Raw genomic sequence first — 16,899 nt, 5'->3', positions numbered from 1 at the left:
AGACATAAAAATCATTGGGCCACTCTTTTTCCATGTCCTTCATTGTCATGTATGAGGAAGGAAATGTAATCCTTTCTCCCCTTTTTTTTTCTCTGTTGTTCCCTGTTTTATCTCTAGTGTCTAGATCACTACCTGGACTATTGTAACCCTGCAGAAAATATTTTTTGAATGAAAAATCCAAGTGGAAGATTAGAAAAGATGGCAAAAAAAAAGAAAGAAAAGAAAAAAACCATCAATTCAAGCTTTTCTTGAAGGGTCATGCACCCTGATTTTTATCCTTTCTAGGGGATGAGAAGGGATTGAACTGAATTGACGTCTAGAAAAATTGCTGATGGCTATATCCCAGGCACAGCCTGAGGAGGTATAAAATGTGGCCGTACTTACTGATACTTCCAGGTGGAGACAGGAGCAGGAGCCAGCCCCCAGTTCCTCAAAGGAAAAAGGAACAGGATGTGGCAGCCGCAGCAACTTGAGTGACAATAAAAATCAAGCCTAGACATTTAGAACAAGACAGACCCAAGACTTTGTTCCACATCCAGTGACTCACTAAATTGAACAAGAGCCTAAAAGAGCCCTAGAACTAGACTGAGTTGCCCAATTGCTTCCTCTCTTGGCTTTCTTTCAACCAGAGAGGCAACATCCAATTGAAAGGTGGTTTGGATTGCCTGTAAACATGTACCCATGTGTTATTTCAGCTCCACAAAGCGCCTCAAGTCTGTAGAGGATGAAATGGACAGTCCTGGTGAAGAGCCATTTTACACAGGCCAAGGACGCTCCCCGGGCAGTGGCAGTCAGTCGAGTGGATGGCATGAAGTGGAGCCAGGTAAGCAAGGCGGGCGAGGGAGCTTGTGGCTGGCACTGTGAAATCTCCGTGCCCATGGGGCCCGTACCATGTGTAAAAGTGATGAGAGCAAGCTCAAAGCAGTTGACTTTTTGCCTTTTTCACCACGAACACTTGCTTGTGTCTGGCTCCTGCATTTATAAAAGGGTGACAATGAAAAGCAGCCATTCAGCTGAAAGGAAAGGCTGGTAAGAATGGTGCTATGATTTTCTACTTTGACATACTTTCACCTATGATATAATCCAGCGTTCCATTTGTTTTTCCGATTGTTTTTATAGTAACTGCCTTTTGAGTTTGGTTTTTTGAATTATTGTTTAATGATCAAAACAAAAATCTGTAACTTTTTTAACTGGATGGATAATATAAGACAGGAGAATTGGTTTCCAGGGCTATGGTGTTTATACAGTTCTTGGATTTTTATAACATGAGGATACTTTATATAATATTTTTTCTATTACTGGGTATCATCACGACTATTTTTCTATTTAAGTGGAGCCATGTCCATCTTCAGTAAACTAGGCAAACGATGACTTCCAGTCTAACCTCTCACAGTGGTCTAGGCTTGACTCTGGAGTATTGAAAGTAATGTGAATAATTCTGATAGCAGAAGCTTTTTGAAGTCTTTCTCCATGTCTGATCTCCACCCAGGAAAGGGGGAGTCTTTTCCACTGCCTTCCCCCAGATGCAAAGCCAAGCAGGTATAGAGGATAGAGTGAGGGTTTGGGAATCAGGTCAGCAGAGTGTAATCCTGCTGGCTGTGTGATTACTTGCAAATTACCTAACCTCTCTGAGCCTGTGTCTCCATTTTTATAGCCTGTTAGTAATAATAGCTGTTTCAGTACTCTTGAGAATTAAATGAGATAACATATATAAAACATCTAAAAATTATATAAAATGTTTTCTGACCATTCTCCCTCACCCATGCCTCAGAGTAATTTCCTGAAATAATAGACAAGCACCAAGAAAATGTGTGAACTAACCTTTCCATCTTCAAGTTGTAACCCCTCTCTATCTTCCCTAATACATAAAGAGACAATTCTCAGAGGGTGTGACTATCAAGAAATAGAATGAGGGAGATCTTGGGGATGGCTGGACTGTTCTGGGTCCCGATTGTGGTGGTGGCTACAGGACTCTGTACATGTGTTAGCTAACATTCACAGAAATGTATACCACCTCCCAGCCCCCAGGCATGTTTATTGTATGATAGAAAACAAAACAAAACCTCAGGCCCCACTGGTTGAGTCTTTTGTTTTCCACCCTTTACTAAAATGCAAAATTTTCACTTTTCCTTATCCAACCTAATCTTTCTCAACTCACTCATTCATCCATTCTCTCGTTGCACAGTCTTCATTGGGAGCCTTCCCTGGATGGAACGCTATGCCTCGTTCTGGGAACTCCAGGATGAATGGGAAGGCTGTGTGGCTCCTGCTTTCAAGGACTTCGTAGTTGGGGGTGGGAAACAGACATGTAAACTCACCTATAAAGCAAGATGGGAAGTACAAGGATGGGGATATTAGCCCCAGTGCTGACTTCTTCTGTTTTTAGCAACACAGCACTCAAGGTGTGGTGGGGCTTTCTGTAAAGGCCACATCAGCATCACGCCACACTTACCTCATACCAGTTTGTCTAAAGGGGCTAAGAAATACACCTGGGCCTTAATGAAAAGGAAAATGCTGACTCCTCCCTGCCACTAACTGCATCATCAGCAAGGCCTCAGTATAGTGCCAATGAAAAGTTTATGATTGCCTATTAAAAAATTAAAAGATGTGAAACTTTTTTGAACCCTTCATAAAAGGCTAATTAGAGTCCTAGTCAGTTTACCTGCTTCAGTGAAAATCAGCATCTGTATATATAGGTTTGGTGCATTTGAGCTTGAGTATGGTACTGATGCAGTTTTAGACCTTTCCAAACTGCTTTCATTGGGCTGATATCTGAGGACCTCCTCCACCACGAGAGACTGCGCTTTGGGTCCTTAAGTAGGTTGCTTTGGGGCATATTTGGGGGCATTGGTGTTAGTGGAATATGGAGTGCTTTGGTCTAGTAACTGTTTTATTCAGAGTATTCTTTCTCTGTTTGTACATTATAGATCAAAAGACCATGAATTTTAACATCTGAATAACTATATTATTTTTAGTCATTAAATAACTAAAGTTTAATGACTGGCTTGTTTTGGGAGGATAGATGCATAGATAGAGAGATAATACCATATATATAGTATAATTGTATAATTATGGGGGATTATACAAATATAATATATAATAAATAAATGTAAATATATATAATTTTTAGAGAAATCCCCCACAGTATATTCTTAGACCGATTCTCTCATCTCTACTCCTAAGTTATTACAGATAAATGAAGTTTCTTGGTATATGTGTATGGGGAGGATAGTGGATAAATTTACATTTGGCCACATTCAGCATAGAAACTCATAATTGAAACAGGGCCTGAGGGGACATTAAAACTCAACTGAAGGATGTTGTACATGTTCATGGTGACTTTGGTGTCATTAACTCACACCAGCCATTTTAAATGGATAATTTATGCTGCCAGATGGCCTTTTTTGGGGGTTTTCCATCCAGCCCAATCCCCTTTTTGGCACAGAGAACACCCTTATGTTGTTCCCACACTGATCTGGGCTTGCATGGCTTTTCCCCAGGGGTACAGTTCATTGAGTAGGAGGCTTTTTAGTGATTCACTCATGTAAATTACCTTCAGAGCATGTTGGGAGTTCTGTATGTCTGAATGCACCAGCAGCCTCTTGGTTGCCTGCATTTGGGATAATTCTCTCAAACAAGTACTGAAGGATACTTTGTTTATGCCTCAGATGTGACACAGAGAACAAGGCCTGTGCTTACTCCTCACTCAGAGAGCTTTGCATCTGTTTACCTGCCCTCAAATGCTTTTTGGGGGCTCCCCGTCTAAAAGGGGGCCGAAGGTTGCCAGAAGAGACACATTTCCTTGAGCAACAGGAAGGCTTTGGAAAGTAAAACAAACCAGACATGCAGTAAATTACATAGGCTCTTTCAAATGTCTTTTGTAGTATCCTGTTCCCCATTAGTTTATCTCAGCACTTTTAGTGCATAGCTCTTATTATCTGGGAAGAAGGGCATAGGAGATTAAAGATGATGTTAGTTTAAAAACATCAGACAACCTCAAGCTGACTTTTGCTTCTCTTACAATGCTTCATTTGTTCCTTCCACTTAGTTTCATCTCCCAGTTATCTCAAAACTGGGTTAGATTCGAAGCTTTGAAGCTAATCACACACTGATGAAATGAGTTCTATGAAATTCTATCAAGCAAAAATGCACATACCATCAACTCTTGTTTATCTGTACAAATGAAAAATTGCAGAGAAAACTGATAATGCAAATAAAGAGGAAGGAAACCAACATACAGGCGCCTACATTGGGTCAGACATGGTGCATGATGCTTTCATATATGTGGTAAAAATTATAGCTACAATTGTTGTTTTAAGAAAAATTACCCTTCTCTAAAATATGCAAGATAGAATGATCCTGCCTTATTAGACAGGAAAACAGAATTATAATCCAGAATCCAGCCTTCAACTAAATCTGGTTTCAGAGTATAAGTTTTGTCTTCAGTAACCTCTTTTACCATCAACATTTATGCTTGTATTTTAAAGTCTTATGCACTGGTATTATATTGAAATAAAAAAACATAACAATAAAAAAACACAAAACTAACAAATCAGAAAAACCTGGAAAATCCCCTGCTTTCCTTACCCCAAATTCATGTTGTACAACCAAGGTCTGGAGAGGAATGTGGGTTATTAAATCCACATGGGATGCAGTGTATAAACAAATAGTATTAATGTTAACAAAGGGAAATACCTATCATATTTGGCCCATAAAATCAAATAACCCTCAACATTCATATCTGGGTTCAAATAATACCTCTTCAAAGAGGCTCCGGAGATCTGAAGTAGCTGCCGACTCGCTTCCATCGCCCTGCAGTTCATAGCCCTGCTCTCCTCTCTTCAGACCATCGTCTGCTGTTGTCCCTCTTCTCCATCTAGAATATAAGTGTCATGAGCAGTGGGATTCAGTCTGTCTCTTCTACAGCTGTATACCCAACTCTCACAAGAGTGCTTGGCACAAAACAGGCACTGAGTAAATATTGATTGATTGACTGATGGATGGATTGAAGCCTAGCAAGCCGAGAGATGTGGGCACTTTCAATAAATCTGAAAGCAGAATTTGCCACCAATAATTTTCTCAGAATTGATGTTTATGATAACCTCAATGAATCTGTAGGCCATTATTCAATATGATTGGGAAGGCTCAGCCAAGGTCCCCATCCACAAATAGTAGTATATGGCACTTAATCAAGCTTCACAGGTTACTGAGTTGCATAACTTACTGCTCTTGAGACCACACCTGCAGAGAGCACGTACATATCGGTCAGTTCCAGCAGAAGTACAGATAATTATTGTGAAAAAAGAAACATGAAATTATAGGACTTTGTGGTGAATTTTACCACTGTGTTTGAAAACAGGGATAAGTGGCTACTTAAATTTCTCCTATAGAAAAATATTCAGAGTTCTACCATGTATTTAATTATACTGTGAATGTAAAACCTTATTAATAGACACAATTACATTTAGCCAAGATACTGGAAGTTCTCAACATTTCACTGAAAACTTTTTAAGTCAAATTTGAGAGAGTAACTTCTTTCAGAGATGGACTTCTTCCCAAAGATGTAGTAGTCCTCATTTTTGAAGGTCAACACCAAGAACTGTAATAGCATGCTTTCTATTTTTACCACAATTATTAAGTAAAGAAATATATTTCTTTTAAAGGCATTTCTAGAAGAATATTTCAGCAAGCATCTGGTCAACCAGCAGCCCGGGACATTTAGAATCAGAGTTCAGTATCATAAATACTAGGAGCACAGTTTGGGTTTTTGCAGAATTATGTTAATTCATTGTAATTTTAAGTACCCCATATCAAATTCACTGGGATTCCCAACTCTGCTGGTTCTAATTTGACTGCCAACTGTCATTCATCTATTGGAGGAGTCAGGGAAGTTTACCAGCTTAAACTTGTGGCTGAGACATATATGAGGAGGCCCATTATCAATGTCAATAAAAAGGCAGCAGACTGGTAACAATAGTACATTGATCATGGACACTCCGCTGCACTGGCATATATTAAGGAAAATTATTCAATCTCCCACAATCTCCTGCCATAATAGGAACAGTCGTTGTTACACAACACTGCCATAGGATCAATGTCTTGGCTTTTTTTCTGTGTTTCTGGAGCAGCGGGAGAGCATCGTTATGTGACAGCATTGTCTTCCATTATCACTTCAATATTGACACCTACTCATTAGAGGCTGGTGGTGGGCCAGGGAGCACCAGTACAGGAGGGAGGGGCCTGCTCTTTAGTGATGCTCCTTTACCAGAGAAATTTCATCCAAAGAATGGGTTGTGACAGGAAAGCTATGTTACAACATGAGTATTCTAACCACCCCTTGGAAATGGCTATTTTTTAATGCCAAAAAAAGGGGTCTAAGATAAGTCATTGTAATTGGAGCCTAAAAGGTTACCTTATATTTTTATTTTTTCAATAGTTTATTTTTATTGTATTTTTCCCATTATTATTTATCTCCCTCATACCCTGTTCCACCTCTCCCCACTCCCTTCTCCCTACAATTACCACAAAGATTACCTTTTAGAAAAAAAGAAATAATCTCACACACATGCACATACATTCTCTGTGTGCAGTTGTTTGTTTGTCATATACATATATATGATAAGGCATGGTCCAAAAAAATTACTGTTGTGTCCCTGAAGCCTGTTATAGTACCTGGCACATGGCATTCAATCAATATCTGTTGAATAAATAAATAGCTAATAAGAGGGAGACCACACACATCTCATCTGGTCCTCTGAGCAGACCGAAGTGCTCAGGGAGCAGAGTGCCATGTGCGTTTGTTGGTGAGTGAACGTAGCTCCGCGCACATCGGGGAGCCCAGATGCACACGTTTGTGACTGCAGATGCTCCCAGGAAAGCAGATGCGGCACTTCAGCTGCTCTGGTCTGAATAAATAAATTACCCAAATCTCCAAATTTTTAATTTGATGTTGAAAATGGAGCTGCGTAAATATTCTAGAAGGAAAGAAAAAAAACATAGCTTACACCTTAGGTTTATCTGTGAAATCTCCCTTCCTAACAAGTTCCTGTCACATCTTCAACACAGCCCCAGTGGCTTTGGCAGAAAAGACTGACTCATCGTATGGCCTTGCTGAGCATGTTCTGAGGAGGGATTTAAAGCGTATTTGGTTCCATCCACAACAATCTTCATGGCTTGCTGTGGAGGGAGAAAATAAAAAAGAAATAGAATGTGTTATAAAGAGAAAAAAGTACAAATTAAGAATCAAAACTTTATAATTGTTGTCCTCTGCCATGAACAAGCCTGGGATTTTCAACAAGCTATTTCCCTGAATTTTCATTTCCTCATATGTAAACATTGGGATCGAGATGGCCTCACCTTCCTAACTCACGGCTCTCAAACAATCAGATGAGATGATAAAAACAGGAGCTACCATTTATTAGGCACCAGCTGTGTGCAAGGTTCTGTGCATTGCACTGGTCATGGAGTGTTTTTATACATGCAAAGTACGTATACTTAATAAGCCATAGAGCTTTATACAAATACTATATATCTTGCTTTTGGTAGACTTTGAAAACTCTGAAATGCTATATGAGTTTAAGATACTAGGAAATCCAGTTGAACACATAATGTACATGTCTGCATCTACTGTATGCACAGCACTGTGCAAGATGATAGACAGAAAAATAAATGAATAAACCAAGGCAGACCTTGTCCTCAAAGGGCTTCCAGCCCAGTGAGGGAAAGAAGGGGAACTGGTTAGACATGTGCCCAGCGGTTTGTGATATTAATATGAGGCATAGAGTACACTGAGAATCTCATTGGTTCAGAGTTTGTGGACTTAAACCACAGTCCTCCGCTGTAACTGTTTTTAAAATGCTGGCACAACAGCTATTCCATTATTAAAGGAGTGTCAGTGAATGCTGGTTCCTGCTTCTTCCCCTCCATCCTATCAGAATCCTACCTTTCTCCTTCTCTAAGAAGTGTGTAGAAAGCTGGAATGCTAGGAAACTCCAAGCAAGTGCACAAGGCAGTGCCATCCCACTCCAGCCAAAGATGTATCTTTCTGCGCCCTCAGATGCAAATCTCCACAGTGTTCTGATGGGTGGTTAAGGGAATTGGGCAGAATCTCAGCAATATTTGCTTAGAGGAAACAGAATTATTCTGAATTGAGGTTAAATCACCAGAAAGTATAGTTGGAAGAAGAGAAACAAGAGTTTAGGTAGATAGATAGATGATAGATCAGATTTACCTAAGAGTTTGCTGTGTTGATTTTCCTGTATCTAATATATTTTATTTATCTAATAAATATCATTAAATATTTGTAGAGTTCACAAGGTAGTTTTAACCTCTGATATAAAGAGAAAAAAACACTTCTTTAGTATTCTTATTTCTCTGTTCTAGTTTATAAACACAATTTAGATATTAACAATAAAAAGTAAATTTACATGTATTTTGTCATTGGAATGCTGCTGAAATTTTAAATACATGTATTATAAGTAATAGCTAATATTTTTAAGCACTTGCTATGTTTATACATTGTTCTAGGCTTTATATATGTATGTATATACAACTACATATTATATGTGTATCTATATATAGCCTTTAAATATTTTTATATTTCTATGTACGTATACATAGAAATGTATGTAGATATGTATGTGTATACATATATATTCATTAAACTTTTAAAAATAATGTAGACCACTGGTAATATTATTTGCAGGCTTATTTCTCTCTCTTGTGTTTTTATATTTTTCCTACATACTGGTGATTTTATTTAAATATTAAATAATCAAGTATAATGCTATTGCTTTATCTGGGAGTAAAGTTCTATGTTTTTTTTGGCCATCAGTATTTTTAATAAAATAGTTTTCTAGTGCTTGAGAATAAAGGGCTTTGCATGGGGCATGGGGGAGAGAGGGAAGAAAGCATTCCACTGACCCGCACAGATCTCAGAGTCAGTAGCTCTTCTGCCCGAGCTGTGCTGCCATTTCCCACGTGCCTCTGCACATCCCAATTGCTCTCTGCTCCACAGAGGATTACAGTAATGCCTATTCATCCAATTCTATCTATCTAAGGATTTCAAATACACCATAAACTTATCAATTAATCAAAGACATGGCATCTATATCAAGATGATGGGTGAATTACATCCTAGATTACGAGAAATGCTCACATCCACATTGTAAATCAAGGACTGTTTCCTGATGGGTTCTTGAACAACACACCAAATACTCAAATAGAGAGGATTTTCTCCAGCACTGAGACACAAAAGTATGTCTCCCAAACAGGAGAAAACTTTGGGGATAATTTTTTTAAGGTCACTTTATTTTGAAACATCTCTCTTTTTTTAAATAATATTTTATTTATTATGCTATTACAGATGCCCCAATTTTCCCCTTTTACCCACACCACCCAGCACCCCCTACTCCCTCAGTCAGTCCCCCCACCATTGTTCATGTCCATGGGTCATTCATAGAAGTTCTCTGGCTACTCCATTTCCTATACTGTACTTTACATCCCCATGGCTATTCTGTAACTACCTATTTGTGCTTCTTAATCCCCTCACCTCTTCACCCATTCCCCTACACACCCCTCCCATCTGGCAACCATTGAAACTCTCTCCATATCCATGATTCTGTCTCTGTTCTTCTTGTTTGCTTAATTTGTTTTTTAGATTCAATTGTTGATACATATGTATTTATTGTCATTTTATTATTCATAGTTTTGGTCTTTTTCTTAAATAAAACCCATTAACATTTCGTATAATAATGGTTTGGTGATGATGAACTCCTTTAGTTTTTTCCTTGTCTGGGAAGCTCTTTATCTACCCTTCAATTCTAAATGATAGCTTTGCTGGGTAAACCAGTCTTGGCTGTAGGTCCCTGTTTTTCATGACTTTGAGTGATTCTTGCTAATCCCTTCTAGCCTAAACAGTTTGTTTTGTTTTGTTTTGTTTTGTTTTTGAGAAATCAGCTGATAGTCTTATGGGAATTCCCCTGTAAGTAACTAACTACTTTTCTCTTGCTGCTTTTAAAATTCTCTCTTTGTCTTTAAACTTTAGCATTTTAATTATGATGAGTCTTGGAGTGGGCCTCTTTGCATCATCTTGACTGGGACTCTCTGTGCCTCCTGGACTTGCATGTCTATTTCCTTCACCAAATTAGGCCAATTTTCTTTCATTATTTTTTTAAATAGATTTCCAATTTCTTGGTCTTTCTATTCTCTTCCTGGCACCCCTATCATGCAACAGTTGGAATGCTTGAAGTTGTTACAGAGGTTGTGTACACTATCCTCTTTTTCTTGGATTATTTTTGCTGTTCTGCTTGGTTGTTTTTTACTTCCTTATGTTCCAAATCATTGATTGGTTCTCAGCTTCATCCACTCTACTGTTGTCTCTCTGTAAATTGTTCTATATTTCAATTAGTGTATCTTTTATTTCTGACTGGGTATTTTTATGCTTTTGAGGTCTTCACTAAGTTCCTTGAGCATCCTTACAATCAGTGTTTTGAACTCTGATCTGATAGATTGCATATCTCTATTTTGTTTAGTGCTTTTTCTGGAGTTTTGATCTGTTCTTTCATTTGGGCCACATTTCTTTGTCTCCCCGTTTCGGCAGCTTCCCTGTGTTTGTCCCTATGTGTTAGGTAGAGCTGCTTGTCTGGGTAGCGTAGCCTAATGTAGTAGGTATACTGTAGGGTCCAGCGGCACAGCCTCCCCTATTACCCAGGCTGAGTATTTGAGGAGCACCCTTTGTGTGGGCTGAGTACATCCTCCTCTTGTAGTTGAGCCTTGGCTGCTGTTGGCAGGTCAATGGGAGGGATTTACCCAGGCCAGCCTGCTGCAAGGATTGTCCATGACCACTGACCACCAACCTCCATCCTCCATGGAGGATCAGCTGTGCAGGGGGAGGGTGGTGGTGCTCTCACATGGTCTGTAGCTATCCAGTAGGTGCACAGGCTCTGAGGTTTCCTGGGTCATTAGGTCCAAGGTCAGCCCCCACCTGTGTTTTGCCCAGGGCACTGTGCCTGAGTTGTAAAGCAATCTGAGATGGCTGCTATTTGTGCTGGGCTTGGGGATTCCTAGGTGAAGCCAAGCTGTGAATCTAGGCGGCTGCTGCTAGTGCTAGGCTGGGGGCCACTTAGCAAGAGGTATGGGGTCTGGGGGCTCACTGAGGCTGGCTGTTGCTTGTTTGAAGAATTTAGAAAGTTGTGAAGCATGAGCAAAGACCAGCCATTCATATGGAATAGTCATGGATAATAGTTGGCTGGGCCACACGTTGGATGGGATAGAGTCTCAGGGGATCTCCAGGGAGGGGCAAGCAGTGTTAGCCAGGTTGATGGAGTCTCAGATATGGCACATCTGCTAGCTCTGTGACTCTGTAGGGGGAGGGTTCAGAAAAGGGACAGTGGCATCTGCCTGCCTTTCTTCTGAGATAAAGCAGTGCCCTAGCTCTTGCCTTGATGCCAGGCACTTCTGTTTCTCCCAGTATGCCATGCCACTGGTACCTTTCAAACTGGTACCCTGGTGCTATAGCTCAAAGGGAGTGAGTTTGAGTAAGTGCATGTGTAGATTCTTCAAGAAGTGCTTGGAACTCTAGAAGTTTCTTCCACTGATTCAGTCCCCTTGTTTTTGCAGCTAGAATACAGGGACTTATCTTCTTCGTATTGGAACCCTGGACTGGGAACCTGATGTGGAGCTATCTCCTACTCCCAAGATATCCCTCCTGAATTTTTATCCACCACATGTGGATATGGAACCAGTTTATTCTGTGTCTCCATCCCACCTACCAGACTGGATGGATGTGGTTTCTTTAATTCTGTAGTTATCAGATATATTCAAATTGACTTCTGATGGTTCTGAGTGATGGTTCTTCTATATTTTAGTTGTAATGTTGATGTGGTTGTGTGAGGAGGAAAGCATGTTTACCTATTTGAAGCATCTCTTCAGCTTGATAAAAATTAAACTGCAATAGAATGAGTGAAACATGAGTAAACTGCAATAGAATGAGCCTGAGTAGAGTTAATAGGCTTGCCTCTTCAGAGTAAAGTATTACTGACCTCCCTTTCTCAACAATTAAAAATCCCTGTGAAATCTTTGGTTTTATAAATGCTGGGTGACTTTGGTTCCTGGTTTTATGGTCTATTGAAGTGAGGAATTCGGCCCGTGGTCCAGCACCAGGAGCCCACTGAGAAGAACCAGCTTCCTAGACAGCTGTGACTGTTTGGTGTTCATTCACATAACATGCCAGCTCTCTGTATTTTAATGAGGGCCAAACATCTTATTGTCTTCCATTTTGAAGAGCCATTCCAATCTCTAGGGCTTTTTCCACTTTATGTAATGAGAGGTAGTTAAAATTTTCATGTGCGTCATTGGAAATGCACTCAAGTCATTAGAAACTCAAGGAATGGCAACCCAATATCCATCTCTAATCTGAAGTGTCCTCTGTCGTACCAGGTTATTCTGCCATGCTATCCATCCCAACCCAGAAACCGCTGCACTGTGATTCACTTCCGAGATTCACAAATTCTAGGATATCGGGATTACTTACAGTTTAATGCCAGTCAGGATTTGCCGTCTGCCTTTCAGCCATTTCAAGAGCCTGCTGAGGAGGGGGTTTACTGAAATGGCTATGCCATGTCTCTCATGTTTAACTCTCATTAGGAACTGAGAGACACGAGACTTCATGTTCTAACATCAAAGTACACGTGTAAGGATTCAAAGTACTATGGGATGCATAAGAACACTTTTCAGGCTAGTTATTCTTAGATATCTATCACTTCACAGTGGTGACACCTGCTTCTAATTTTAAAAGTTCTTTTTTTTTGTAGTGCATGATTTTTTTTCTTCAGAAAAGCAATCTTATCCTCAAAAGACTCAAAAATTTTCCCCTTTTGATGTGCTTGATATTTTTGTGAGTTTGTCCATCAGCATTGAAGTCTTGACATGCCTTTAGTTTTAAAAAAAAATCTTCATGGAACATAAGCATCATTTTGGGTCACATAAATTTATGTCCTAGCCACACATTGGGAGACTTTTGCAGAGATGTAATTTATTATAAATGTCATTATCTGCTACTTGGACTGCTTGATAGTTGTCTTGACTAAAGCCAGAGAAATAAATTCTGTTTGAGGAGGCATTTAGTAACTTACATTCAATACCCATATTTGGCTGTTTTCACATTTAAGGACAGGGTTGGTGACAGTTGTCATTTTGGGGTCAGTAAGTGGAAGGGAAAAAAGAGAAGAACCTTGTTTTGTCTCTTTAGGAATGCATGAAAATAATCCTTTGAATTGGCAGGCTATCATGTAGAGCCCAAAGTGGTGTGCTATTGTTGTTGTTTTTATCTTGTATGAAGATCTTTCCCTAATAGGTTCTGGGTAAAGTTAATTATATGAGTAGAAAATGCTGCAAAAGATGGTATATTGCTAGCGACCAATTCTGATTGGCCTGTGGGGTGTTGTTTGTATAAAATTGGATCCTTGTGTTGGGTTCCAAAAAAAAGGTGTGAATATGAAGGAGAAGTGCTAAATCATGACTCCAGAGAAACTGTCGGCCGTGAGCAGTTTTTAGTTGAAGAGAACACCAAACTTTAGCATTTGTACAAAGAAGACAAGGGGAAAAGAGGGTGAATCATTAACTCTAATATAAAAGCATTATGATGATCAGGTTTCACCAAACTTGAATAAGACCCTCCACAAAGGCTGTGACTGAATGGAATTCATTTACTTAATTGATATGAAAACTTCACTAAGCATTTACCCTTAGTGTCAGATAAGTAATTTTTAATATAATTTATCCAAGATATGGAGACACTTAAGAAAACAGTGCAGGTTTTAATAATTGCACTCATAAGGAAACGGATCTATCATTACGTTGTCATAGAGAATGACAGTGAGCAGAAACATCCTGTACTCCCACTCAGATAAGTATTCAGCACAATTAGACACTGTCTCTTCTGTTCAGTGTAGCATTAATCAGGAAAGTGCAGCTTTACACAGGAATTTTTTCTGATATGTCATTATTAAAAAAAACATTTTGTCAGATATTGTGTTTCAGAAAATGACCCATGTCATTGTGTACAGTTATTTCCCTTTTTATTTATTGTTTTTTGTTTTCATAGTGTTCAGTAAGTGTGGTCCTTTTGTATGACCCCCAAAAAGCTGCATTTGAAGTTAGTGGTTCATTTTGTTTTGCCAAATATCAGAATAGTGTACTACTTGAAGTATTTGTACACTTTGCAAGGACCTGTTGGTTCATATGTCTGAAATGATGTCATGACTATTTTAGAGAGGCTTTCTTATAAGGAAAGGGCCAGGGGTTTTCTGCATTAAATAACAGCTCAAGGGACAACCCCTTTCTATGAAAAATTTCATGTGAAAATGATGAAATGTGTTGCCCCCTTCCAATATCCATGGGCATTGCCTTTAAAAAGAAAAATCCATTTCCTTTCATCATGTAGCTTCCAGCTTCAACTCTGAACTGCTGCATAGTTATAAAGTGGTATTTGCTCAGTTCACTGCACAACTCTATCTTCCCACTTTCTCAGTGACTCAAAGGCCTTTGAAGGCAAAGAATAGGGTTATTGAAGGATGGCAGGCAGATTTCACTAAGTAACAGGTGGAGGTCAAAGTAGTTTATTTGTGGGGATGAACAGAGCACAAAGATGAAAAATCAAATGCTTCGCCATAATAAGGTTCAGCGAGAAAATGCTGACTACACTAAGCTTAGATTCTAGCTGACAGAACCTTTTCTAGTGTTCACTACTTGATTTTATAGTTCAAGCAATTTGAAGAGGCCTAAAATTATATTCTTTTTCCCCTATGAATGTTTCAATCAGGTTCAAATTTTACTTTAAATAAAGTGATAGGTACTCTGTTTATATCCAAGAAACATCGGGACTAATAGATTCCCACTGCAGGTGTATAACAAACAGAGAGCATCAGAGACTACACATCTCTAAAATTAAATTTTACCATGAGGACCCTTACACTCCAAGCTTTCAATCATGTTTTAACTGACAGAAGTGAACATAATTTAATAAGCGCTTAACTTCTCATCATTGAAATGAGTCCTGTAGCTGGAGACAAGTATCTGTCAGGATGCTGACCAAGCTTAAGCCCTGGGTTACCCTCAGCTTGTTGGAGGTGGGGAGGAAAGGGCTTTGTTTTTGGAGCTTTTTTCCTTTTTATATAAATCTGTATTTATATGGTGCATATGTTTTGCTTTTGTAGCTCACAAAGGGGCCAACCATGCTGGGGAAAAAAGTAAGATTTACGAACAGTTCTGTTACAGGACCAAAAAAAATAAAAAGAAAAAAATCTACAGGGTGGGGTAAAAGTAGGTTTACAGTTGTGAAACAGTTTATTCTTGTATTGTTACTTATTAATTTTTGTATTATTTTTCTATACAAATAACTGTAAACCTACTTTTGCCACACCTTGTATTCAGTGGTGTATGTAGACCAGAGCTGTCGGATAGAACTTACTGCAGTGATGAAAATGTTCTCCATCTACACCATCCAATCCTGTAACAACTACCAAATGTGGCTGTGGAACACTGAAATGTGGCTGTGCTGAGCAACTGAAGTTTTCAATTCATTTAATTTTAATTAATTTAAATTTAAGTAGCCACAGGTGGCTAGTAGCTACCATATTGGACAGGGCAGATATAAACCACACATGTGTATGATTGAGTTTTTTACTTTTCTGCTGGATATCTAAACAGAATGAATAAAACATTTATGCTATATTAGACTATATTTATTTCTCATGCAGAGGAAGTAATTTGGTTTTCTCAGTAACTTAGCCTTTATTTTCAGTCCTCTGTGAATGGGTGTGATTGCTGTGTTGAGCCAAAATCAATCCTTCTCTGAGCACAGGGAGGATAGGATGGCTCAGGGGAAGATGGGTTGGGTGAGGAATCTCCAACTTGTAAGTATATGGAGCATGAAATGCAATTTTTAAATTTTAGTCCTAACACTGGACTGTCTGTATTTATCCTGAAAAGAAAGGAAATACCCTAAAAAAATGAGAGACTATATTATTGGCCTAGGAACCAGATTTCTCTGTAACATTTTTCTTATGTCTATTCTCTACTCTCGCTGGTTGTAAATTTTCACTCACAAATGAGCATTTGGAATACATTAGAGAATTCATCATTTCTTTTCTCCTGAATAATCTATATCATTTTCACTCCATTCTCCCATTTTTAGAAATTGAAGAAATCACTTGTATCCAAGCTTTTAAATTATGTGAACTTCTTTATGATGTGGTAATTCTTTGGGGGGTCCTTTGAGCTCATTTTAAATGGTTGTCCATAGTGTAAGAAGGATAAACCTCAGAAGCTGTATTAGCTTTCATTTTATTCTCTCCATCATAAAAATGATTTTAAAACATTTTTATTCACTGGAAAGGTTAAAAGTCAAAATAGTCTGAATGTTTTACCTTTTTTATTGTAGGGTGTGTTCATCATAATAAATTACATTAGAATGAACCCTACTGTATTTTATCATTAGGACACAAAACTAAGTAGAATGCAGTGTCTTGAATTACTTCCCTGTGTCCCACAGCATGTGTTTATCCCCACAGGGACAGAACAGCCTTTAACTGTGGAATTAGTCTGTCCAATCACAGCCTCTATTTAGCCACACAGTTGGAGATGATCTCATCACAAGGTGCAGCTGAAATGGTCCCAGGCAGGTCCTACCGTTGCCTGTGGGACAGCTGCATAGCTCTGCATCTGGAAGATAAGTCTGAGCATCGACTTGCTGGTGGGGAACGACTTAGAAAACGTGATGCTGGTACTCATCTTTTATCCCATGCTTGAGAAATGGCACTGAAATGTCTGCTTTACCATTAGTCTGGCAGATGGGCTAGAGGCATCCATTCCTCACACTCAGACCTGGAGGTAGAGTGG

At 39.0% G+C, this 16,899-nt stretch overlaps 1 protein-coding gene across 6 annotated transcripts in view; it reads left to right on the top strand.

Annotated features, from left to right (window-relative positions):
- Window positions 1-16,899, top strand: part of NFIA (nuclear factor I A) — a 374,337-nt gene that overhangs the window by 274,202 nt on the left and 83,236 nt on the right. For all 6 annotated transcript variants that reach the window (XM_045835430.1, XM_045835429.1, XM_045835431.1 and 3 more), the window contains exon 6: window positions 696-823. In XM_045835430.1, coding sequence (XP_045691386.1) covers window positions 696-823 — 128 coding nt within the window. The remainder of the gene's footprint in view (window positions 1-695; window positions 824-16,899) is intronic.

The sequence above is a fragment of the Phyllostomus hastatus genome, unplaced genomic scaffold, assembly GCF_019186645.2.
Source record: "Phyllostomus hastatus isolate PE091 unplaced genomic scaffold, TTU_PhHast_1.1 phas_contig_209, whole genome shotgun sequence".
Classification (NCBI taxonomy): Eukaryota; Metazoa; Chordata; class Mammalia; order Chiroptera; family Phyllostomidae; genus Phyllostomus; species Phyllostomus hastatus.
This window is presented reverse-complemented; position numbering and strand designations above follow the sequence as displayed.